Source organism: Equus caballus, chromosome 16 (assembly GCF_041296265.1).
Source record: "Equus caballus isolate H_3958 breed thoroughbred chromosome 16, TB-T2T, whole genome shotgun sequence".
NCBI lineage: Eukaryota > Metazoa > Chordata > Mammalia > Perissodactyla > Equidae > Equus > Equus caballus.
The window spans coordinates 80,960,725-80,987,319 of record NC_091699.1 but is presented as its reverse complement, the minus strand read 5'-3'; the positions used below and the strand labels follow the sequence as shown (position 1 = coordinate 80,987,319).

The 26,595-nt window shown below is 49.4% G+C and overlaps 1 protein-coding gene across 1 annotated transcript in view; it reads left to right on the top strand.

Moving 5' to 3' along the window:
* Positions 1-26,595, top strand: part of SLCO2A1 (solute carrier organic anion transporter family member 2A1) — an 83,019-nt gene that overhangs the window by 42,616 nt on the left and 13,808 nt on the right. Inside the window, exons 3-8 of the mRNA XM_023620957.2 lie at positions 837-999; positions 20,547-20,774; positions 21,638-21,736; positions 23,267-23,397; positions 25,188-25,266; positions 25,811-25,975. Of these exons, the coding sequence (XP_023476725.1) occupies positions 837-999; positions 20,547-20,774; positions 21,638-21,736; positions 23,267-23,397; positions 25,188-25,266; positions 25,811-25,975 (865 nt within the window). The remainder of the gene's footprint in view (positions 1-836; positions 1,000-20,546; positions 20,775-21,637; positions 21,737-23,266; positions 23,398-25,187; positions 25,267-25,810; positions 25,976-26,595) is intronic.

Genomic DNA, 26,595 nt, shown 5'->3' with positions numbered 1-26,595 from the left:
AGATCTGCCAGCACACCCTTTTACCATTTAAGACTCTGCTCCCCAAGCTGGGACCTCAGTTCCCTTCCCTGGCTCTGGGTGGGGCTCTGAGAGCACACCTTCCAGAGAGTGCCAGGAACATGGAGTTACTGATGTTTCCAGCGGGAAGGGACTCAGCGTACTTTAGTCCTTGTCCCTCCTCGACACAAGTGGAAACCAGCCCAAGGAGGGACGGGGGCAGGTTAGAGACAACTGCTGGCACAGAAACCCACTTCTGCAAGAGGCAGTAGACCAGTCAGGTTAAGACTGGCTGCTATCCCTGTTCAAGCCAGCTCCCAGCCTCAGGGACATGGGCAATCACCTAATATTCTGAGCCAAAATTTTGTCGTCTGAAAATGAGAGTTGTTGCCTGATGAAACGAGATAGCACGTGTTGCTGGGCAGTTATTCCGACCTCCAAGAGGAGTCCTTGGGAAGTTTAATTAGGGAATATGTGCTGTGCCCAGGAGCAGGCCAGAAGTGGAGTCTTTGTTGGATTTTGTCCCAAAAGGTTTGGTTCTAAGATGGTTGCAATTTAGGCTATGGGTTTTTCATGGTCTCCAGATACTTCCCTTGGTCTGGTCTAGAAGGCTGAGGCTGGGCAGGGTTTCTGACAAGAGGAAAGCTGAAACTGGGTGTGCTCGGCCCACTGCAAGTCTCCCTGGGTGGGGCTGACACTGCAGCTCTGCTGGGCCCCAGCTACCCTGGACAGCTTCCTGCCTCTCTGCTTTTCCTGGACAAGGTACGGGGCAGGTCTCCTCTGTGGGTGGGTGAGGATGGAGTCTCTAGTCTCACTCAGCCCCTCTGCCCTCTTCGCAGATCAGCAACGCCATCCTCATCATCTTCGTCAGCTACTTTGGCAGCCGGGTGCACCGTCCGCGGCTGATTGGCATTGGGGGTCTCCTCCTAGCTTTGGGTGCCTTTGTCCTCACCCTCCCGCACTTCCTCTCAGAGCCCTACCAGTACACCTTGACCACGGTCGGTAAGTGGCCTCGACCCCCCTCCCAGGGGATAAGGGATGATTGGGCATCTCACAAACTTGGTGGGGATGCTTCTGGGGCCATGGATTCGACTCTGGGCTATGCCGTCCTCTCCCACCAGAAAGTTCCCTTGGCTTTTAGTGTTTTGTTTCTCCTCAAAGCACATCTGAAAGTCAGAAACTACAGAGTTATGTGTAGCTATGGAGCAGCCATCCCTGCTCCAGCTTGCTGAGGACGGAGCATGCAGCTAGTGGCTCACCTCCCGTGTGATTCTCTGTGATTGCTTGTGCTTCATGCCAGGAAGTGGGGACATTTGTGAGCAGTGCCTGTGATGGGCTTGGCGGGAGGAGGGTCACAGCACTGACCGTGATGAGCTCTGTGGACTTCTCCACATCTAATCATGTGTTTAACGCTTCCTGCCATTTGCACATTTGTCCATCATTCTTTAGGTTATGGTGCACTTATGCTATGATCCCATTTGGTCCCCTGGACACCTGTGAAGGGGAGATAAAATGTCTAAGATGAGAACGTGCCACTCAAAGATGTCTAGTAACTCTCCCGAGGACACCAGTCAGTTCGGGAGAGACAGACCCAGGCCTCCCCATTCTTAGACAAGTGGCCTTTCTGTGACATGGAGCCTCTGGTTCTTGGTGATGTGCCCTATGGCAGAGAGAGATGGGTGAGAATTTTACGTAATTTATGAACACGGAATTCAATAGCACAGAATTGCCCAGTAAGAGTTCCCTTTTCTCTAAAAATTATTTTATTTTTAATGCAAATAAATTCAAAATATAGGGCCAGCCCGGTGGTGCAGCAGTTAAGTGTACACGTTCCACTTCGGTGGCCCAGGGTTCACCAGTTCGGATCCTGGGTGCAGATGTGGCACGCTTGGCAAGCCATGCTGTGGAAGGCGTCCCACATATAAAGTAGAGGAAGATGGGCATGGATGTTAGCTCAGGGCCAGTCTTCCTCAGCAAAAAGAGGAGAATTGGCAGCAGTTAGCTCAGGGCTAATCTTCCTCAATAAAAAAAAATATTCAAAATATAACAAAGAAAATAATATAACAGATACCTATATACTGACTAAAAAGAATTGTTAGTTTTCCTTCAGATACCCCATTTTTTCTTTTCTTTTTGCTTTTAACAGCTTTATTGGGACATAATTCACATACCATAGCATTCACCCATTTAGAATGTACAATTTAATGGTTTTGATATATTATTTTTTAATTGTGGTAAATATACATAAAAAATTTGCCGTTTTAATCAATTTAAGTATACAATCAGTGGCATTAATTATATTCACAATGTTGTGCAACTGTCACCACTATGTCTAAAATTTTTTCGTCAACCTCAAGCAAAAACTCTGTATCCATTAATTCTCCATTTGGCCCTCCCCTCAGCCCCTGGCTCCCTCTAATCTACTTTCTGTCTCTACGAATTTGCCCATTCTACATATTTCATACAAGTGGAACCATACAATATTTGTTCTTTTGTATCTCGTTTATTTCACTTAGCATCATCTTTTCAAAGTTCATCCATGTTGCAGCTTGTGTCGGAACTTCATTCTTTTGTTGCTGAATAATATACCATTGCATGGCTATACCATGTTCTATTTATCCATTCACTTGTTGATGAACACTTGGGTTGTCAGACACCTCGTTTTTTAAAAGAAATAAAACATTAACTCTCTCTCGGCTCCTCACTTCTTCCCCAGAAGAAGCTACTCTCCTGGAGTTGGTGTGCTTAAGCTTGTTGCTTATCTATGTTTTTCCCCCTTTTAGCGTCTTGTCCTGTTTCTTTAGTCGTATTTTTTAATTCCTACTAGTTTGAAAGTTATACATTGCCAGCTATCCTTCCACTGAAACATTTTAAAAAATTATTAGAGAGTAAAATTGACTTTTTGTGGGGGGTGATTACAGTTCTGTAAGCTTGAACACATTTATATATTTGTGTAACCACCACAATCGGGATTCCAAACAGTGCCATGACTGCGAAAACTCCATCATGCTATTCCTTTAGAGTCACGCTCTCCCCAGCCATGGCAACCACTGGTCTGTTTTCCATCACTCTAGTTTTGTGGTTTTGAGAATATCACATCAGTGGAAACATACAGTATGTCGCGTCTTGAGACTGGATTCTTTCCTGCAGCGTACCTTTGAAATTCATTCAAGTTGTTGCATGTATCAGAAGTTCCTCCCTTTCTATCGCTGAGTAGCATTCCAGCACATGGATGTACCACAGTTGATCCATTCGCCCATGGAAAGCCATTTGAATTGTTTCCAGTTTGTAGCTATTATGAATAGAGCTGCTGTAAATATTTGTGCACATGTTTCTGTATAAATATAAATTAATGATGTTGAACATCGTTTCATGTGCTTGTCATCCACGTATTCTCTTTGAGGAAGCATCTGTTCAAGCCTTCTGCTCATTTTTTAATTGGATTATTTGTTTTCTTACTGTTTAATTTAACAGTTCTTTATTAACTCTGGATATAAGTTGTTTATTGGATATAAGATTTGCAAATATTTTCTCCCAGTCTTTAGCTTATCTTTTACATTCTGCTATGTGTCATTTGCAAAGCAAAAGTTTTTAATTTTGATGAAATCCAATTATCCTTTTTTTCTTTTATGAATCATGCTTTTGGTGCACATTGAAGAATTCTTTCCCAATCCCAGGATAGGAAGATTTTGTTCTACATGATTTGCTAAAAGTTTTATATTTACATTTAGATCTATGATCCATTTTAAGTTAGTTTTTTTATAAGGTTATTTTTCCTCTTTTTGCATATGGATGTTAAGTTGTTTTAGCATCATTTGTCAGAAAGACTGGTTTTTTCCATTAAATTATTTTGGCACCATTATCAAAAATCAGTAGGCCATATTTATGTTGGTCTATCTAGACTTTCTATTCTGTTCCATTAGTCTATGTGTCTATTCCTTTGCCACTGTCACTATCTTGATTACTGCAGCTTTATCATTAAATCTTAAAATTGGGTCCTGTGAATCCTCCAACTTTATTCTTCTCCTTCAAAATTGTTTTACCTATTTTTATTCATTTGCCTTTCCATATAAATTTTATAATGAGCTTGTCTGTAACCGAAAAAGAATCCTCTGGGGGCTGGCCCCATGGCCAAATGGTTGAAGTTCATTGCACTCTGCTTTGGCAGCCCGGGTTCATAGGTTTGGATCCCAGATGTGGACCTACTCCACTCATCAGCCATGCTGTGGAGGCATCCCACATCCAAAAAATAGAAAAAGATTGGCACAGATGTTAGCTCAGGGCTAATCTTCCTCAAGCAAAAAAAGAGGAAGATTGGCAACAGATGTTAGCTCAGGGGGTGAATCTTCCTCACCAAAAAAAAAAAAAAAAAAAATCCTCTGGCATTTTGATTAGAATTGCATTGAATTCATAGATCAATTTTGGGATAATTGACTTGTTTATTATGTTGAGTCTCCCAATCCATGAGCACAGGATGCCTCACCATACCCTTACATTTTAACCTTGATCTATGATTTAACAAACTGTAAAGCTGATGAATGCCTCTGTTCTCCAACAGAACGAAATAAGGATCCTAGGATGTCTTAATGCCCACCATCCTCTCCCATCTTTCATGTTATTGTTGACCAGTGTTTTAGTTCCGCTTGTCTTTAATCTCCCCCCAGTGGTCATTATTTTCATAGTTGTTGTTATTATGAATAAGTCAGTGCTTATTTATCTTTACCCACAAGTTTGCTGGTTTCTTTGCTCACCGTTGCTTCTTGCGTTTCACCCACCCTTGTTGATTTAATTTCCTTTTTCCTGAAGTATATGCTTTAGAAGTACTTTCAGGTGGACCCATGAGTGAGAAAATCTCTAACCTCGTGTCTGAAAAGGTCTTAATTTTACCCTTGCTCATAAATTATAGTTTAACTACAAACAGGATTTTAAATTCACAGTTGTTTTCTCTCAGCACTTAGAAGGGACTATGCCTCTGTCTTCTGACGTCTCTTGATGGTACTGGGGCTTCTCCATCAGCCTGATTGTCGTCCCTTTCAACGTATTCTGTTTTTCTCTCTGGTTGTCTTTAAGACTTTCCGTCTTCTTTGTTTTTCTTTATGTCTGCCATAAAGTGTCTGAGTATGAGTTAATTTTACTTATCTGTTTGGAAATTCAATGTGCTGTTTCTTTGGAAGATTAAGATTTTTCTTTAATTCTGAAAAATTCTCAGGCAAATATATTCCTAATATTGCATACCCATTTTCTCCCTTCTTCCCTCTAGAACTCTTCTGTTTTGTAGTTTTCAGCGCTTAATTCATCTGTGCTACCTGCTAGGTGATTTCCTCGGGCACATCCTTCTGCTCCCTTTGTTTGTCTCCAGCTCTGTGAGTCTGATGTCTAACCCACACTTTACATTGGAAATTTTAATGGTTCTATATATTTTGCTAATTTCTAAAAGTTATTACGATAGTTTTTCAAATCCATCTGCCCTATTTTCATGGTTTCTTGGTATTCCCTTATGATTTCTATTTTTCTTATGGTCTCTTCAACTATTTTAAATGTTTATTTTATAGTCTTTTTCAGATCGTTCTATTGGCTCAAGTTTCGAGAATGCTAATACTCTCATGTTTTGCGTCTGCTTGTTCTTGTTCACGGTGCGTTATTTCCTGGCATGTTCTATAATGTTTGACTGTGGTGTCATCTGCAGTGGGGTTTTTTTCCCCTGTAGAAATTTTGCGTGGTCTGGGGTGGGAAAGAGCCCTACACGGTGGCTTTACATTGGCAGTTATTCGGCACCGCAGGGACATCGCTGCTTTGGAGCTAATTTTCTGATACTTTATTGGCTTGGGATAAATTTACACTTGTTTTAAGGGATGTGGGAAATCGATATGGTTTTGTGATGATCAACAGTGAGAGGCCCAGTCCATAAATGCTCATCCTTAGTCCACTGTACTGGAGCTGAAGATGTCTGAGGATAAATGAGCCACCCAGGGATGTGCTGAGGAAGTAACTGATTCCTGTGTGCTTAAACACCAGACTATTTTTTGAGTCATATGTGCAGATCAGGTTCAAGAGGTTAATGATTTAGAGTGATAGAAGGGCTTCCTTTATAGGTTTTGAGACCTAGAGTGGGGAGAGAGAGGTGACTGGGATGGAAAACGAATGGACTCAGACAGCTGCGTCTAACCATGAAATGTCTGTTGGGTTCTGGTCATGGGAATCTTTTCCCCACCTCTATGTGAATCACCAGTGAACTAATTATTTCCCATAAATGTGTTGTGGCCTTGGATCTATTTGGACTATTTAAGGACCAAGTGCTGTTTCAACTAGGCCCAGGAGGAAGAGAGACCCAAGCCTAGGGGTCCTGCCATGCTCTTTCTTCCCCTCAGTCTAGACAAGGGGTATGAGGCCAGCTCTGAAGGAGAGTCAGGAGTTGGCTGGCCACCCTTTGAGAGAGCTGTTGGCCAAGCCCACTCCAGACTCATGGTCCCTGCCCTTCCCCATCAGCATGAAGACTGGGCTAATGAAATCAGCAAGGAATCCTGGGGCGCTGGGGCCAGGCTGAGGGGAGGGCATCCTGCCAGGCACCACACATGGTGACCTGCTTAGCCTGGTGGGTTGGCTCCCCACGGCCTGGGCCACATACCAATGGCATTTGCTTCGCACAGAGCAGCCACCACAGAGGGTGGTTAGGGAAGGGCGGGCCTCTGAAAGCAATCACTCTACTTCTTGTTAGGGATGGTCCATCAGCTTGGGTTCAGCCCACCATGATCCTTCCTGCTCAGAGGGAAATACTCTGCTGCTCCGCCCTGACCTCCGTGTTCTTAGCCAAATTCCACTGAGAGAGGACTGAAGGGGCCTGTAAGGGCCCACAGCTTGCCTCTCACGCCTGCAGAGAGGAATCATTGGCCAAGAGAGAAAACTTTTTCATTGTTGTTGCTCATCTTGTTTGCGTAGATCTATTTGCAACAATAGGACACGGCATTCTGTTGCTCTGGCTGGGATCAGAGCAACAGCTGGAAGTGCTCAGGACCGAGCTACCTTCAGGCCATCTTCCCGTGCCAGGGCCAGGGATGAGGAGGACTTTGGCCCAGGAGCCCGTCCATGGTGTCTAGCTGGGGCTGTGCACTGGGTGCCAGTGCAGTGTGGGCATGTGCTATGCTAATAGGTACAAGTAAAAATATTCATAAAGTCCCCCTTCGTGGGAAAGGTTTAGAATGCGACTCCTACTTCAAACGTATTCCTATGGGAACTTTAGTTTTGAATTATGCAAGGTCACTAGGAACAAACAACTTTCATTAAGTGCACCACCCTGAATGGTGTCCTGAATCTGCACAGGCTTCTGGAGTCAGGCGGTCCTCGGTCTGAATCCGGGCTTTGGGACTCCCTAACGGTGCAGCCTTGGACCACTTCCTCCCTCTCACAGGGCTGCCAGGGCTTCGAGGATGCGTGTGCAGAATTTAGCTCAGTGGCTGGCACGTGCAATAACCATTAAGTGGTGGCCCTTATAACCGGTGGTGGTGGAGACAATACAGGTATTGTGCTGGGTCCCAAATGAGGAAGCACCCTGCTTCCAGTGGAGAGCCGAGTCTGACAGCTCATCCTGGGGGGGCATCTGAAGGCAGCTCCTCCCGGGTCCTCACCATGGGTCCTCTGCTCTGGCCCCTCCCTCGGCGAGATCCTTGCTGCGTCTTCACATGTGAGTCCATAGCCTTTCTCTCGATTGAAGTTTGGACTGCTGTTCTGCTTTGTTCCCAGCTCCTCAAGCTGGAGAAGCCTGGTAGGATGGGTAGAGCGTGGACTTTGACATTCAAATCCCAGCTGAGCCATTTACTTGCCAAGTCTCTTTAGGCAAGCTGCCGCTTCACCTTTCTGAACCTCAGTTTCTATATCTGTAAACTGGAAGCAATAATACGTTCACTTTCAGGGTGTTCTGAGGGTAAAGTTACAATGAAATAGTACAGGTAAAGTGCCTGCCCCACGTTAGCTGTTCAGCAAATTTCTCTTTGCTCACCCTCATGGTGGTACCTGAAATCTGTTACTCATAAATAGTGACCCCCAGACCTATTGTCATGAGTTGACTGCTGATTTCTTCCCCTTGGAGCAAAGCTGCTCCAGAAATGAATGTGGAAAATGAAGAGTAACTATGCATTTTAGCAAAAGAAAAGTAAAGAGCGGCTGAAAATCGTGGGAATCATAGAGACCTTTAACAACTAATTGCTAATTTTCAAAAGGCCATGAAGACATTTATGAATGTTTAGATTTTCTAAATGTCAGTGGGGTCCAGAAATGTGCCCTGGCGCCTGTAGAGAAAAGACTAGCTATGCAGCCAAAGCCTCTGAGACCACTTCTGGAAGGGGCAGAGAGGTTTCGGTAGATGGGAGAAAGGTCAACATGAGACCAGTCCTCCCAGGAGACCAGAGGAGGGCCTTCGGAAACCAGCGTGGGCTAGGATTAGGTGTAACCTGTGAGAGCTCCTAAGCCAAGAGCAGAGGGAAGTCTGTCCCTATGCAGACAATGGGTGCACACGGGCAGGGAGCTTCCTGCAGGATAAGGATGGGGCGAGTCGGATTGTATTTTTGGAGCAATCAAGAAAAGAAAGGGAAGAGTCACTTTCCAGGTTTATTAGTGAAGTTCCCAGCCCCTCACCCATGCTCATTCATCCCAAGGGTGTCCGTGGGAAGGAGGGTGGTGGGAAGGCATAAGGAGGGGAAACCTCAGGCTCCTGAATGACTGAGTCCCTTCCTCCGTGAAGGACACTCGGGGCCTGGAGCCAGCTCCCCAACTCCCTAAGTAGACCCCACCCCACCGAACCGTGGGAGCCATGCAGGGTCCTTCCACTGAGGGAGCTGCTCACAGACAGTCTGCTCAGGGCTGCCAGCATGGTGTGAGATGGAGACGTGTGGAAGCTCTGGAGAAAAGGGACTAGCACACTGTATGCAGGGAGTTATGAATGTGTTTGTGGAGTAATTGTGTCTAGGTGTGTGAGAGCTGTTTCTCTGTGTAGGAAGTTGGTGGTGAGGAGGTGTACGAGTATGGGGGGAGGTAGATGTGGGTGTGGAGATGGGGATGGTGGGGGTGGGGAGGTATGTGAGGGAAGAAGGGGGGGTTGGGAGGATGTGGGGGAGATGGGGGTGTATGTGAGAGGGAAAAGTATATGTGGTGGGGGTTGGGGCAAGGGTGGAGGCGTGCATGGGAGGGAAGGGGAAAGTGTGTGTGTTGAGGAGGGTGAGTGGGTAGGCTGTGGGGGTGGGAGTTGCACAGCCTGGTCAGTTGGATTTAACCTGAAAAGGAAGAGGAAACAACAAGAGGGGAAAAAAAAAAAATCACAAAACACATGGGTTTTATTAAGTCAACCGAGAGAAAAATAGCCCCAAACTGATGAGCACAAAAAACCTAATGAGATTTGATGTAGAACATTTTTTTAATGCACAGTGTAGGAAAGAATAGACACCTACGTGAGGAAATGATAGAAAACACTAGGCTGCTGTGTCAAAGGTTAGGGGAAGGCCAGGGAAGGGGCTGGGGCTCCGGGAGAGCTGGCTGTCTCCATGGCAATGGCGGTGGCCTCCAACGGTCCAGCGGTTGATGCGAGGGTAGCTGATTCTCTGTCAGGCTCTCTTAACATCTGCTCTGTGGGCAAGTCACAACACGCCCCCTCCCCACAGCCCCCCAGCCACCTTGGCTGGCCTGGAGACGTAACCTCTTGTTCTCCTGGGATTCCAGCTGAGGCCTGAGTAGAGACCTGAGCCTGAGCATGGCTCTCCCTCCCCATCCGGCCCCTTGAGGCTCGTTTAGTCATTCCTTTTGCTCCAGAATGAGGCTGGGGAGGCAGGTCTGCTTCTGTCTGGGGAGGAGAGGTGCCTAGGTCACAAGCTGCCTCCTGCGTCCTGCTCCCCTGGGGAGAGTTGCTTCTCCAGGACCACTGGCAGACCTGTGTCTTGGACCCACCTGTGGCAGAGGGGAGGGTCCCCTGGGGAGGCTCAGACCCAGGGTGAAAAAGGAGGGCTGATTACTATTCCAGCGGCTTTGGGCACCTCAAGAAAACTGTTAGGGAGTGGGAGATAGCCCCCCAGAAATGAGGTGCAGGCCCCGGTCCTGCTGGGGAATGTGGTTTGAAGAAACCATTGAACCCTCCCACAAGAGGCCTTGGCTCCCTGAGGGTCCCCAGAGGATGCAGGGAGGAACTTTCTGTTCTTCCTGCCCCACAGTAGAGCTGAGGTTGCTGGCCGTGCTGGGACACCTCCTGTGGCCCAAACGCTTGAAATAGGAACCACCAGGCACACTGGGGCAGTGTGCTACCCACCAGGAGGCAGGAAACCCGCAGGAGCAGTTTCTTTCTCTCAGGAACAAAAGGACTTTTCAGGATGCAGAGCTTGGTTTGGCTCCGAGATCTATAGCCGGAAACAGCAAAGAGAAGTCAGAAGCGAGGCGATGGTATTACGAAGTGGGGCCTTTGGGAGGTGATGTGGTCATGAGAGTAGGGCCCTCCTGAACGGGATTAGTGCCCTTACAAGAACAGGTCAGAGAGCTAGTTCGCTCTCTTTCAGCCGTGTGAGGATACAACAAGAAGTCGGCAGTCTGTCACCCAAAAGAGGCTCTCCCCACAACCCTACCATACTGGCACCCTGATCTGGGACTTCCACCCTCCTGAACGGTGAGAAGTCAATTTCTGTTGTTTATAAGCCACCCAAGCCCTGATTCTTTGGTGTAGCAGCCCAAACTGATTCCATCAGATTCATTCTCTATGGTTGAAGCCCCTCCTTCTAGCCTTGGGTCTAATTTTGAGTTTTCAGCTTTTGGACTGCCTTATTAGCCATTCCTCCCAGCTTCATGTCATTCACGAATTTGTCAGCTGTTTCTTGTCCTCACTCCAGTCTAGGAAACGGGGTCGAGTGGTGCACAGTTCGGGCTGCCGTCTTCCAGGTCACACTGACCCATTAACACCTGCACCGGACACGCTTTGAGCTGGGTCTTCCCAGAGGACTCTCCAGCCACGTGTCCACATCTTGTCTACCAGGATGTCATGACAGGCTTTGTCAAAAGGCTTCCTCCAGTCAAGTAACACCATGTTACAGCTTCCTGCTATTCTGGGAGGCCCATTAACAAAGGAAATGAGGTTGGTTTGGCATGACTGGCTCTTGATGAACTCATGTTGGCTCAGCTAATAGCTTTTTTTTCTTTGAAGAGCTCCTTGTCAGCCTATTGAATAAATCTGTGAACAATAAGTTCTGCTTCATTCCCAGTTGGGAAGTGCGAAGTAAGTGCACATCTCTTTGAATGCTAAAATTAAATGGGGCTGAGCCTCCATCCTACTCGCTCAGGTTTGTCTTCCTTCCCTCCTCTCCACTGAGAAACAGTTTTGATAATGAGCTGAGCAGGCAATGCATCCATCCTTGGCCTGGTGGCAATTCCTCAGGGTGCAGGAGCGAGGCTCTGGACCTGCCAGAAGTGTGACGCCCAGCCTTGTTGCACCATGCACAGTGGACTCGCCCTCTCCCACCCAGCTCATTGGTCACGTGGCCTACTCAATACAAGTAGGCATTTTCCCCACAGCCCCCTCTAGGGCCAGAGTGTGGGTGTGGGAAGGGAGGTCCAGCCTCAGCCTCAGAACCAGTCTTGGAAACTCAGTTTTCAAAGCAGAGCAGAGAAATTCTCTCCTTCCGTTCCCCTGAGCTCGCTCTTTTCCTGCACAGATGTAAACCCTTCCAGGCAGCCCACCAGCCCCCCCACCCTTTATTACAATCCATCCATTGCTGGTGGCCAGCTCTGATCTTACTTGTCTCTAGTTTCTGGACCCTGTTCCCAGGTTCTTAAAAACCTGGGCAATATTGCCTATCTCCAGGGTTCTGCCATCTCCCTCATCCATTTACATTTCTCAAAGTTTCTGGCCTCTTTAGATGAAAATTGATGTTATTATATGATCACTATGTCCCAGGTTATAATAGACACATTATTTTTAATCCTAGTAAGAATATTGCAAGGGGGGCATTATTATAACTGTTTTGGAGATGAAGACACTGAGGTTCTGAGATGCCTCCGACCAGGGAGCAGTAGAACCAAGATTTGAACCTGGTCTGTCTGGCTTCAAAGTGTGGATTCCTTCCATTGTCCCATGATGCGACCCAGGCTGTCAATCCCCACTCTATTGGTTTCTGCTGGTGCAGAAGAATATGTTCTCCCTAGTCGAAAAAAACTCAGAATGCATACGCCCATAGAAATCATTTTATAAGCGGAGGCTTAGGCTAGTCAGAATAGAATACATATTATTACAGGGGTATTATGGATTAAGAAGGCTTTGTGAACTCCACTGGGAACCCAATCACTTCTGCTGTGCAAACAACCCACTTTACAAAGGACTTCGTGATCTCAAATCATGAGTGAATTCGGGACAGCCTATTCCAGGCCTGCCAGTGGGTGTTGCCAGAGTTTCGGGAAGAACTATTGAGTAGCTGAATTTAGGAGGATGAGGAAATAGGTCCTTCAGAGTAGAACATTCTGAATGAGGTTCCAGGAGTTTGCTGATAGCCCAAGGGCTTGGCACCTTGGCCATGCTTCCAGAAATCTCTCCGGAAGCACCCCTGCCTTTTCCTGTTGTTTTCTTATGAATTGCTTCTGAGGTTGGGGTCTTGCTGACTTCCTCGTCATTTGACCCTACTCACCCCCCAAGCCATGCCCCCTTTTGATTGAGGAGATAATGAGTGGCCTTCAAGAACCATGAATTGAAGGAGAAGTCCTGTTGCCCTTCTGTCTCCTGGCAGAATTCTCTCTTTCCTCTACCAGAATGATAAGAATGACTAGCCAAAGGAAAGCCCCGCTTTCCATGGCCTTCCTATGTTGCTTGACCCTTCTGGGGTCCTCTCGGCCCCAGTTCCGGATCTTTGTGCAGAGACTTCTTATACCCTTGACAGCCTTCCGGACAGCCTCTGCCTGGCCACACCTGAAATATATGTCCTTGAACAATGGAATGGCCAGACCTTGGTCTGCTCAGATCTGCCCTATCTCCATGGGTCTTATTCTAGGGAGGTAGGCCTTCCTCCACAGAGTCCTCTATCTTTCCAAATCTGCTGTGGGGTCCAGAAATTAGAACTGAAAGTCTGCGTATTTCATCATGGGATGAGTCAGAAGGTTGACTCACGTGCAGCGAGGGTGGTGCTGGGGTAGCTGGGGAGGGGAGAGGTCCCGGCCTGTTCTAGTTAGCATTTCACAGTGAAAACTGGCACAGCTGGACCTCTGGTGTCTTGTGGGGAAAAAAATGTGCTCTGATGAACTTGAGCCTTCCAGAAGTCTGCCTCGGGAAGATGAGAAACAGACTGACATCCAGCTAATGAATAGATTCCCCTCCCTCCCTTTCTCAGGCCCCTCAAGATGGAGGCAGGTGGCCTCCGGAGTCTGTGGTGGCTGGAATAGGCAGGCATTTCTCTGATCTTCCCACAGGATTTGACACGGTGGGGAGATCGCAGCTAGCAGCCTCTGAGGAGGGCGATGTGCTTCCATGAGTCAGTGGAGAGTAAGTGGGTTCGGGGCCTTTGCTCGAAAGCCTGAAAAGTGGGGAGCAGTTGCTCTCTCTTCCTTTACATGGACCCGAGCTCCTGAAGAAAGCTGAGGGAGGAGAGGGGTGGAGTGGGGCAAAGAAAGCTGAGCCCCCCGATTCTGCCAAAGGCTCCTGATGCAAGGTCTTTTCCTCCCCCTTCTTCTGGTCCTTGGACTCACTTATCCCCGTCCTCTTAGGAGAAGCGCATAATGGTCTAAATTCTGGAACATTCTGCTCTCACCAGAGTGAGCTGGCCACAGCCACTCACTGCAAGGAGTCCCAGGTGTGCGTTCTGAGGAAGCCACACTATGTCTGTCTCTGCTATAAACACCTGTTCCCACGTCAAGCCAGGGAACAGCGAGCCCTACCCACCACCACGCCCTGCTCTTCCTGGCTCCGGAGTTCCCTGCATCCAGGCCAGCCAGCTGCTGCTTCCCGGAGGGCAGAGCTCCCAGGTGAAAAAAGCCTTGCCCTCTGCGGGTGGATTTAGTTGCCATTTCCCTTTCATGTGTGTCAGACGTGGTCCAGGATGAATCTGGTCCCACTCAGGGCTGGCATATGAAAAAGAGAGTTTCTTGGGAGGTCTCGAATCATTCTGGAAGGCAGACTAGCCAAACAGCGACTCAGTAGACTTGGATTTAATTGGGGCCAATTGATTGTTTTTTTAAATATGCATTTTTACTAAGTAAAGGCAGTTTCTGACATGTAATCTCACATTTTAAAAGTTAATGATAAGTTAAGTGACTCGCAGAGAGTTTTGCCTCCCGGACACTTCATTAGGTGAAATTTCATGAGGATTTTTGTGGCATTGGTGTACCATGCAACATGCCACGTAAAGACGTGTAAGCAATCAACATTTTTATGATCCTCAATGACTATTAGATGTCCCTCAAAAAATAATTTTGCCAGCCAAGCCAGCAACAATGTTCTACTAGTTGTGAATTCAGTAAAATAAGGAGAATAGGCAAAATCAAGAACTAGAACTCTTAAAAGAAACACTTACTCTCTGATCCTTTGTTTCTCAAGCGCCTTCTCTCCTACAAGCCTGGCCTTGTGTATCTTACACACACCCGCTCTGGGCTGTGCATCACCACCTGCGCAGCTGCGGAGCCGGCCAGCGCTCCCTGCCCCATGTGCAATGCTCAGTCTCCCATTTTACCACCGAAATATCTGGGTTAATTCAGCTCCTGACACACGGACCTTGAAAACTGGTCTTAATCTCTCTCCAGTGCGTTCATTGTACTGCTCCCCTCACCATCTTCACGCCTCTGGGGTTTTCCTTAGGATACAATCCGGGCCCCTTCCCAGGACACACAAGACTCGCCCTGGTTGTATTTGCATGACAACGACACTGAACTCCATTTCATGTTATGAGTGTGCCACCCACATCTCTGAGCCCCTCCACGTGCTGTTCCCCTCTCCTCCTCCCCACTGGTCTTCTATCTACTCCTGTTGATTCTTCTGCGCTCAGAGGCCACCTTCTCCAGGAATCTTTTCCCAAACCCTCTCTCCAGCAACACTTGGTTTGGTGCCTTTCCCGTGTGCTCCCTGGGACCCTATCCTCTCCCAACTCAGTATGTACCAGGCTGTGTTTTTTTTTTATTGTGGTGAAATATACATAACATGAAAATTGCCATTTTTGCCATTTTTAAGTGTACAGTTCGGTGGCATTAAGTACATTCTTACCGTTGGACTCCATCATCACCATCCGTCTCCAAAACTTTTTCATCTTTCCCAACTGAAACTGTACCCATTAAACATTAGCTCCACATTCCTCCTCTCACCAGCCCCCCACCTCCATTCTACTTTCTGCCTCTATGCATTTGTCTATTCTACGTTTCTTATAGAAGTGGAATCATGCAATGTTTGTCCTTTTGTGTCTGGCTTTTTCAGTTAGCATAACGTCTTCAAGGTTCATCCATTTTGTATGTAGTGTGTGTCAGAATTCCCTTCCTTTTTAAGGCTCAATAATATTCCATTGTACGTATATATTACATTTTGTTTATCCATTCATCCGTTGATAGACATTTGAGTTGTTTCCACCTTCTGGCTATTGTGAATAATCCTGCTATGACTACTCGTGTACAAATATCTATTCATGTCCTTGCTTTCAGTTCTTTGGGGTATATATCCAGAAGTGTAAATGCTGGATCATATGGTAATTCTATTTTTTAATTTTTTTTAAAGGTTGGCACCTGAGCTAACATCTGTTGCCAATCTTTTTTTCCCTTCTTCCTCTCTCCAAAGCCCCCCAGTACATAGTTGTATATTCCAGTTGCAACTCCTTCTAGTTGTGCCACGTGGGACGCTGCCTAAGCATGGCCTGATGAGCGATGCCATGTCTGCGCCCAGGATCCAAACCGGCGAAACCCTGGGCTGCTGAAGTGGAGCGCGCGAACTTAACCACTCGGCCACGGGGCTGGCCCCTATTTTTTAATTTTTTGAGGAACTGCCATACTGTTTTCTCCAGTGGCTGCACCATTTGCCTTCCTACCAGCAATACACAAAGTTTCTAATTTCACCACATCTTACCCAACGCTTGTTGTTTTCTGTTATTTGATAATAACCGTCCTGATGGGTGTGAAGTGATATCTCACTGTGGTTTTGATTTGACCCAGCAATATCTTGGTTGCTTCTTTGATGATCTGTGTACCACAGCCGACTGAAGGTTTGTAAGGGCAGCTCCTGTGCCCATCTCAGTCACCTCCGTGTCCCCCACCCCAGCAGAGTGCCTGCCCACGGTCACTATTGGCCAAATGACTGAACAACCAAGAATGAATGAAATTTGCTTCTGCTGACTTTTCGGGACTCAGCATCCAAGCTTTCCCCCTGTGAAGCAGGCATCATCCACACTGTGGCTGACGGGCCTGCGTGTGGTCCTTTGTTGGCCACGCTGGGAGTGGGGGCCTGTTCTTTGCACCTCTTTCCCAGTTGGGCCGTTTGCTCTCAGGTGATCTTTAAACCACTCCTCCACAGAGCCTGGACCTGGCCCTGCCACCCCGTAGCCTAAAGACAACATGCGACAGGGAGCTGCTGTCACACCTAGACAGACCAGACAGGTGGCTTAGCCGAGCACATTTGCAAGTGACAACAGCCCACGGTTTTAGGGAACTTCAAACTTTGCTTATTTCCCTGTACAAAATATGCTCGAAATTTGTTTGAGTCTTCTGAAAAGAAATGCCCATTTGAAGTCTTGGCAGCAGCCCTTTTATTTATGGGCCTGTAGAAATGCATCAGCTCAGTCCAAGTTGGCACGGGGCAGTGAACAGAGAAGGGTACGTGCCGATTTGAGTGATTGCACAGCTGCGTTTGGTCTGTCGCCAGTGTGGGCCAGCAGGGTTCTCCAAGGCTGGGCAGCCTGCTCTGCCCTGGTTCCTGAACATGCCCCTCTGGTCTTGAGAAGGGCATAGAGGTTTCGGTACTCGTCCATCACTTTTTCTAAAGACCAGCACAGCCCACGTGTGTAAACGCTCGTCCTGGGGTGTCCTGCATGGCTGCCGCATTGAGGGCAGGGAGTGAGCAGTGAGCCCGCACTGCCCCCTCCGCACCTCCAGAAGCCTCCACCCTCTACAGTGCTTGGCCTCTCCCTAGAATCCTGAGGTCTTTCAAAGTCAAGGCCACTGACCTACGGAGTCACAGATTCAGTCCAGAACCCAGGTCCCAGGCTTCCAGTCCAGCCTTTCCAATGTCTGTTGGCCTTGTCTGTCCACGGCTGCCTGGGCCTCCCCATGGGGATCTGGATGAGTCTGCCAGCGCCACACCCCTGTTCCTGGGTGTTGGACACGAGACAGTGTTGGTAGAAGGATTCCTTAGTGGGGTCGGGGGAGTGGGCTACACAGCCCCCACGGTCTCTTTCTCAGCAGGAACATCTTACAGTTCTGTGCTTCCAGATAAAGAGACTGTCCTGCGAATCGGACCCTCACAGCGTTACTGAGCCACACCAGCCTTCCTTCAAGAGGGCAGGCACAGCCATCAGACCTGCCGACTGCCCAGCGGGGCCCAACTTTTCATGCCTTCACCCCTTTCTGGATCCATAACCTTCTGGCTCGTGAATGACCCATAGGAGTCTCCATATCTGGCCACCTTGTGGTCTTTGCCTCAAGGGAAGCGGGGGCTCAGAAAGACTTAGAAACTTGCTCAAGTTCACACAGCTACCTGGGGCTAAACCCAATTTCTTTCTTTCTTTTCTTTTTAAACCACTTTATTGAGGTATGATTGACATGTAAACAGCTGTATGTGTTTAATGCATACAGTTTAATGAGTTTGGGGATAAGTATACACCCTTGAAACCATCACCACCATCAAGGCCATAGACTTATCTATCACTTCCCAAAGTTTCCTCCTGCCACCTTTATTACTCTGTGTGTGTGTCTGTGTCTGTGTGTGTTAAGACCACTTAATACCAGATCTACCCTCTTAACAAATTGTAAGTACACAATGCAGTCTCGTTAGCTATGGCACTCTGCTGTAGAGTTGGTCGCCAGAACTTATTTATCTTGCATACTTGAAACTGTGTACGCTTTGACCATCACCTTCCCATTATTCCCTCCCCACAGCCTCTGGCTCAACCACCATTTTACTCTCTGCTTCTACGTGTTTGACTGTTCTAGATTCCACATGTGAGATCATACTGTATTTGTCTTTCTGTGTCTGGCTTATTTCACTAAAACCAATTTCTTGACTCCTTATACTGTATGTTTGTTTCATCTCATTGTCTCAGACTTCAGCAAAACTCCCAGCAGCCAGCCCCTTCCCAGGACACCTCTACTGGGGAGGAAGTCAGTATAAGGTGCCAGCCACCCACGGAGATCAGAGAGCCCTTGTGTTTGTGGCTAGGGACAGAGGACTCTCCCCAGGCCTGGCTCCTCCATCCCTGAAAAATGTGTGTTGTGTCTTCTCAAAGTGACCATTTCAGACTTGACTTCAGTATGGAGTTTGATTCAGACACACACAGGTTCAAATGCCAGCTCTGTCCCAAACCAGCCACTTAGGTAGGCCAGTAACCTCTGTGAACAGGAGACAATGTGCGTCACAGCCTCGGCAGTGTCTGCCTGTGCAATAAACGAGAGTTTAAAAGTTCTGGCACTGGAACTTGGGTCTCCAAAGTAGAGCCTGTAAGTGGGAGAAAGGCTCAACACCACACAGGGGAGAGGCAGTGGGGGGAGGGCAGAGAAATGCAGCCCTAGTGTCATGCAGACCTTTGCAGGCCTGGGGCCTAGGCCAGAAAGAAGGACAATGGTTGTGGAAGAAAGACATGAGAAATGGGAGAGACATTGTTAAATTCTGGCTATATTTATTTATGGAAAATTTTTTTTAATTTAGAAGATTTTACTGTTGCTCTATTGCAAAATAAAGGCAAACACACACACAAAGAACACCCACTCCCATCGCCCAGAGAGAGAGCCGTCGTCTCCAGAGTTTGTCTCTGCATATTCAATTAGTCCATGTAAGTTGTATAAACTAGGGATCATACTCTTCTCCAAACTGCTAGTTATTTTTTGAACCTACAGGACTTTACAGCTGTCTTTCCATGTTGTAAGGGTACTTCCCCATCCTAATTCTGTGAGGCTGCCTCCTATTTCACGGTGAGGTTGGACCACTCTCTAATTGAATTCTGCCTTGAAAGGTGGGATAGTGGGTGTGAGATGGGAGAAGGAAGGGAAGAGGGACACTAACCAAAGGCCAGGGCCTGGCTGCTTGCCCAGGTGCTCCACACCCTGCACAAAGCTAGAGTCAGGTCTGGACGACCTGGACCAGACAGACATCTTGGCCCCTTTGATTTCCTGGGACAAGACTCCCTGATCGATGGGGGAGCACCCTAGGCCAGCAGTTTTCAAATGTGTCCTACACAAACACCAATGTAGAGGACAGGCGATGGCGGGGCCGGGCTGGACAAAGCGTGTATGTCTGGGGAAGGGGAGAGGATGATGAGGAGGGCAGACCCCTCCCCAGCCCCACCGCCCAGGGAAGCCCTGAGCCCAACAGCCCTGGGCAGAGTCCAGTGTGAGGGGCAGATCTAGTCCACAACCCCCACTTTTCCTCTCCATGGGACTTTGAGGCCCACCTAGCTCAGGGCCGTGCCCTCCCTGGGAGAACCACAAATGAGAATCTAACCAAATCCCATTAGTGTTAAGTGAACAAACCCACAGAACAAGATCAGTGATGTCGCTGGTTTCCACTGGCCTGGGCAAGGCAGGAAAAGAAGAGATCTCATGGAAAGGAGCCCTCAAGAGCCCTCGGGCCTTGGAGAGCTGACAATGCTGAGTGTTTAGTGTGGGCCAAATTAAAAACAGCGGCACGCGGAAGTGACAGTCTAGCCTGGCCAGGTTCCTATAGCCACAGGCAGCATGGTGCCCATGGGCCACACTGGGGGTCTCTGGGACCCTCACCCAAGGGTCTCAAGATGCAGCCTCAGCTCCCCATCTGTAAGAGGAGGGGTTGAACTAAAGGGTCTCGACATCATTTCCAGCTTCCCAAGTTCTGTGATTCTTGGGAATCACAGACTTGCTCAGACTTGGTAAGGACACTAAATGCCTTTGGCATTGGGCTCTCCAGTGTGATGCAAGGCCAGGCTCATCCAGGAGTGAGGGCTTTGGGAGTGTTGACCCAGGAGCCATGCATCCCAGGCCAGGGGTGACATGGTCTTCTTTGGAACAAAACAACCCCTGGCCTGCTAAAGAGGACCACCCCGTGGGGGCCCGACACTGAGGCTGACCACAGCGGTACTGAAGGCCCACAAGTCTGGGTGTTCATCCTGGATCCCCTTTTCCAGGTGGGAGACCCTTTCCTCCTGGGATGAAAGTATTGCTCTCTCCATGCTCAGCCCCCTGCCTGTACCCACAAAGGAGAAAGAATATAGACCCGGGAGAGAAAGATTCCTCTTCCACCCGTGAAAGGCGGCCCTGGATTGGGAGCCCACATTCTCACCTTTGTTTCTTGAGTCCCTCCCAAAAGGCCTGGGAGAAAGGCCAGGCTTGGAGGCTGGCTGGTGGATGCAGGAGACAGGTAGTGTGACTGGCGTGCACTCTCATTGCAGGGAACAGCAGCCACCTCCAGGCCGAGCTCTGCCAGAGGACCCAGCAGGACCTGCCCCACAGTAAATGCCACAGCCCCAACCGGGACCCCCGGAAGGAGACCAGCAGCATGTGGGGGCTCATGGTGTTTGCCCAGCTGCTGGCAGGCATCGGGACAGTGCCCATTCAGCCGTTTGGGATCTCCTACGTGGACGACTTCTCGGAGCCCAACAACTCGCCCCTGTACATCTGTGAGTCGCGGCTTGAAGAGGGCTGCAGGGAGGGGGCAGGTCCTGACGTGGCACTTCCTCAGGCCCTGAGGGGCTGAGTCAAGGGCTAACTCTCTCTGCCCCACAACACAGCAAATGAGTGCAGAGGTGTGGGGATCAGACAGACCTGGTTGGAATGCCAGGTCTGTCACCAACCAGCCATGTGATCCTGGGCAAATGGGGCACAGGGCCCCAAGACCACCTGCAGAACGAGGCTGAGAGTATCTGTGTGCTGGGCGCTGTGGGATTACCTGAGCCCCGAGCCAGGCACAGAGGAGCTCCTTAACCTGCAGTAGCTACTGCTGCCGTCCAGTCCTCTGGGCCCAGGCCGAAGCACACGTCTTCCCAAGCCATCTCCTTAGGAGCAGGTTGGCCTCAAAGAAGCACATGCAAAGCAGAAGCAGATGACCATCCAACTTCCCAAATCCTTCCCTTAGAACAAGCCACAGTGAGCATCCTCAGGACCCACGGCCCAGACCTGGCAGACCACACCCACTGGCTCTGTGGCCCAAAAGCTCCTGCCAGGGCCACCAGCATCGTACCTGCAGGAAGCTTTGCCCACCAGCACACCCCTGGGCCAGCATCTTTAACTGCCGGGGAGGCCATTTCCTTTCTGGCGAGTGGATCTCTCTGGCAGCTGGCTGGAGGAGAAACAGCTTTGGTTCTGCACGTCTCAGGATCTTGAGTGGCTCTGGCCTTGTCTGTGGGAAATGCCATAGGTGTGGACTTGTCAGGGTCAGAGGGAAGATGGGGTGACATCTCAGGAACCCCTCAGCTGGGGAAAGAGCCTGGCTGCCACACCCTCTCTATCCCCCTCAGCCTCCTTTTTCTGCTCTCCTTTCCAGCCATCTTATTTGCCATCTCCGTGTTTGGACCGGCTTTTGGGTACCTGCTGGGCTCTGTCATGCTGCGGATCTTTGTGGACTACGGCAGGGTGGACACAGGTGAGTGTGTGCGAGGACGCCCACCCCATCGCCAGTTCCGCGAAGCAGGCTCCCCCCAACCCCCAGCCAACCAGGGCAGAGAATGAAGCTTTGGCTGCTCACCGCCGCCTTCTCACGCACTTATTCACTCCTGCAGCCCCCTCAGACAGCCAGGAGCGAACAGCGCACACCTCCTCCTACCAGGCCTGTGCTGGACACAGGGGAGGGGTGCTGCTAAAGAAAACACACTTTCTGCCCTCAAAAAGTTTGCAGTGGGAAACCTTGAGACCTGGGGCAGGGCCTCAGGTGTTGCCACCACAGCTGCCCATCTTGGTGGTGATATTAAAAATATTTCTATGGTCCTTTGATTCTAAGATGGTTTTGATTGTTTAAAAATAAAAAAGATTTAATAAGAGTCCTTTTGAGGAAAAAAAAAGAAGCATTACATAAAACAGACACATGGATTATGACTCACACCCGAAGGGGTATAACATCATGTTTAACTGTGCGGGCACTGGCAGTGGACAACCTGGGTCTAATCCTGGTTCCACTTCTTACTGGCTGAGTGATCCTGGGCAAGTATCTTTACCTTTGTGGACCTCAGTTTCCTCCTCTGTAAAATGGGTCTAATGATAGTAAAATAGAGTTTTTGCAAAGATTAGAAGATGCCTGAGGCTAGGGGCTGGCCCCATGGCCGAGTGGTTAAGTTCACATGCCCCGCTTCAGCAGCCCAGGGTTTCACCAGTTCGAATCTTGGCAGACATGGCACCACTCATCAGGCCACACTGAGGCGGCATCCCATTTACCACAACTAGAAGGACCCACAACTAAAATATATACCACTATGTACTGGGGGGCTTTGGGGAGAAAAAGGAAACATAAAAAAATTAAAAAGAAGATGCCTGATGTATAGTGAGAGGTTAACAGGTGTAGCTCTTATTCTTCAAAGAATGGTGTGGACTAAAATCACTGTGTATCTTAGAATGAGAAAGTACAGTCCATAGACAAGGGCAGAGTACTGAGCTGACCATTCAGGGAGCCAGCCCCAAGATGAATCCTGCAAGGACTTCTGGGCTTTGTAAGCTTGTCCTGCACCACCCAGCCTCCCACCATGCATGGAAGGCCAGCACTGTGACAGAGGGACAGGCAAAATGCTTTGGAAGTTCCTACCTCGTAGACTTGATTAGAGGACACAGAGGGATAACAGATGTAAACACGTGATCTGGTGTCTGGCTCATGGTAAGCCTTGAGAGAGTCAGCTGCCTTCATCATTATTCCTGTCAAAGGCTGGAATAAAATAAGGTGAGGCAAAGGTTCTGATCCCTTCAGCCTGGGGATTCTCTCATACTCTGCTTCATGGGCAGTGGTCTCCCTTCTCTGGGAAGACCGGAATGGCCTGGAGAGGGAATGTTGTCTTGACCAAGGTTCTAGCTCATGGCTTACCTTTTCTCCATCGTGGGAAGAAATCCCCCTGATTAGAGCGTTCCAGTAAGGTGAGATCATGCATTCATCCATCAAATACTTGTGTCCTTCGCTTTCTCTTCACTGCAGTTAATTTGAGCCCTGGAGACCCCCGATGGATTGGAGCCTGGTGGCTGGGCCTGCTCATTTCCTCAGCCCTCTTGGTTCTCACGTCTTTCCCCTTCTTTTTCTTTCCTCGAACAATGGCCAGAGGAGTGGAGGTAAGGTTCTGAGAGCCCGTGACTCTACCCATAGGAGTTTAAAAAAGGGAGGTGTGGGGAGAAAATAAACAGAACTGAGAAGCTGCCGCAAGTTCAGCAAATTCTGGGTGAAATCTAAACACGTTTCATGATGCAGCCTCTCAGAGGCTTTGAGAGGAGAGAGTACTGGTGAATTTCCAAACAGTGGTATCTCATCAGTGGTCCCTTACCATGTGAGCATCTTGGGGATCAGGAAGCTCCAGGGAACGTAGTTTGGGAAACACAGAATTCGTCTAAATTGGAACAAAGAGTTAAGAGCCAATGAAGACTGCACATGTGAGCTGGTGCCATCAACTTTTGCATTGAATCCAGCCCATTGGGTCTGAACATGAAGGACAGAGTAAGAGGGGATTCCTAGGGCTGAAGAGCGTGGGTATGAGCTGAGAGTGGAGCATATTTTGAGCACTGCCCTTCCATGCATCTTTTAGTCGTTTCTGTTTGGGAAAGAAATCAGGGAAAGATGAGAATGGAAAACAGGGACGAGAAGTCTGAGTGGGGGTTTTGATGTTGGCCTGAAGGCTCTGAAACTTGTTCTGATCCCATGAAGTTCTGGGACACGGCAGTGACTGGGTGACCACTCAGGTGGAAACATGGCAGCGAGGTTGAGGTTGGGGGGTCAGGAAGGAATGAAGGCTGGAGATCTGAAGAGGCCAGCATAGAGATGGAGGATGCAGCTGAGGCCCAGGGCAATGGCCGGGCAGCTGAGGGAAGGGCAGGGACAGACGTTCTTGGAGGCGGTGCGAGAAGGACTCAGCAGTGAGCTGGCTTGGAGGAGGAGAGGGGCTGAAGTTTGCATCCAGGTTTCGGGCCAGAGTCAGAGATTGATGTCCAGCAGTGAAACCCAGGCCCAGCAATTGGAGGAGGGGCAGTGATGGGAGAGCCCCAGCTTGTCTTGAGGAAGAATTTCAGAAGCTGCCAGCACATCATGGTGGTTCTGAGTTTGAATCCAGCTCTGCTGGCTGAGTGATCTTAGGCAAGTTTCCTCTCCTTTAAAACACTGGAGACAGAGTTCCTGTCTCAGACCAAGGCTGTGAGGAATGGGACGGTGCATGTGGGACGCTAGGCATGGTGCCCAACATGGAGTGTGCACTACTGGGAGCTCCTGTGCCTGGCGACGCAGCCCCCTGAGGATCCTGACAGAGTCAGAGCTCAGGGCCCTTGCATGTGCCTGGTGGTCCAGAGCTGTCGCTGATGAGTTCAGAAGACGTGGGCGAGTTCACGGAGGGGAGTTGCACAGAACACAGGCCAGGAAAGAACAGCAGTTAAAAGGACTCAACTTTGGGCCCAGAAGGAAGCGGGGAGCCCATAGTGGAGATATAAAGAGAGAGCTAGAAAGAGGTCATGCTAGACTAGAGTGTCCCAGAAGCTAGCACCCCTGGAATCTGAGGACAGGGAAGAAGCAGAGCCGTGATGGACAGACAAGGGGTGAGATCCAGTCAGACCCCTTTTGGCATCAGTCATGGGAAAGTTAGATGTGATATCACGTGCCCGGAGGTATCTTGGGAGGCACTGGCATGGATGCTTTCTGGTCGGCAGCCAAAGCACGGGGCTCACTGACACGCAGGTGGTGTTTGCTTCAAATGAGCCTTCTCTGGACGCACACACACACACACACACACACACATACACACACCTGGGGCAGCTCACTGCCGCCCAGCCCAGAACCCCCAAGACCAGAGGGTCAAGGGCCCAGGGAAGGGTGGCTGCAGGGAGCCTGGGCCATTAACACTCACCCCCTTTGCTGCCTTCAGAGGTCTCCTGCCATAGTGAACGGGGCAAGGAAGATGGAGGAGGTCAAGCCAAGAGGCTCCCTGATGGATTTCATTAAACGTAACTGACTGACCCGGCAAAGCCCTGGGTGGGCTGGCTTGGGGAGGGGGGTCAGGGGATACCCCAGGCCATATGGTCTCGTGTGTGGTAAGGGGCAGTAAGAGCAGGTGGTCTGTGATTGGCCCATCTCCGAGGAGGGGTTTTGCCAGGGGTCCTGGGGACTGCTTCTTTGCGGTTCCAGGAGACCCAAATTCAAGCAAAGTCGGCCCCACCCCCATAGTCTGACCCCCATGTTCTCCTCTCTCCTCCCTTCCTGTGGAGGTGGCTATCACGTGAGGAGAAGCGTCCCAGTGCTGGTTCTATTTCTATCCACCCTCCCCCTGAGTTCTTCTAGGCACATCCTCATTTTATCCAGCCCATGAGCATGTTGAGTGGAGGTCTGAGTGGCTGTGTGCCCCTGGACTGTCCCCTGAACATCTTGGTACCTTGGATTGTGCCCTGAGGAAGAGAGGAGAGCTGCCTGGAAGGAGGTGGAAGGGCAGCAGCCATTCTCACGGTGACGAATGCCCCAAAGGCCTGGCCCCTGACGGCCGTCTCTTTGCAGGGTTTCCCCGCATCTTTCTGAAGCTCCTGATGAACCCGCTCTTCATGCTGACAGTCCTGGCCCAGTGCACCTTCTCCTCCGTCATTGCTGGCCTCTCCACCTTCCTCAACAAGTTCCTGGAGAAGCAGTATGGTGCCTCCGCGGCCTATGCCAACTTCCTCATCGGTGGGTCCCCAGGAGCTGAGCGTCTCTGCCTGAGCCGGGCCCAGCCCTCCTGCCGCCCATCCAGGGACGGGAGAGGCCAGACCGGATACAGACAGGAGTCAGGGGAGGACTTGCCCCGGAGAAAGAATTTTAAGGACATTTTTCCTGGTTGGCAATCTAGAATGTTCTTGGCAGATTTCTGGGGCTGCTATCATTCCAGGCAGGAGTGGGTGGAGGCTGGGGGCTGCCTTCTTCCCGGTCAGATGGGCTGGAAGCCTGATAGCCTCCCAGAGGCCCTGGCATTATCGGGGGCAGCAGAGGAAAGAGAGAAGATTGAGTTTGGACTTAGGTAAATGCCTTCTGGGTTTTCCCATCTTCTCCAAGGACTTGAATACATTTGTGTGGGTGAGGAGCACGTGATCCAGTGACTCTCAACCCTGGCTGCACTTGAGGTTCCCCTGGAGAGCTTTAAAAAATACAGATGCCCAGGCCCCACACTCAATCAGTGAAAGCCGAATCTCTGGGTGGGGCTGAGCATCGGGGTCTTTTGCAGCTGAGGTTGAGAAGCACTGATGCGTTCTCACCAAGGACTCAAGTAAATTATTGGGCCCAATCCACAGTGAGCTTGACCATAGGAATGT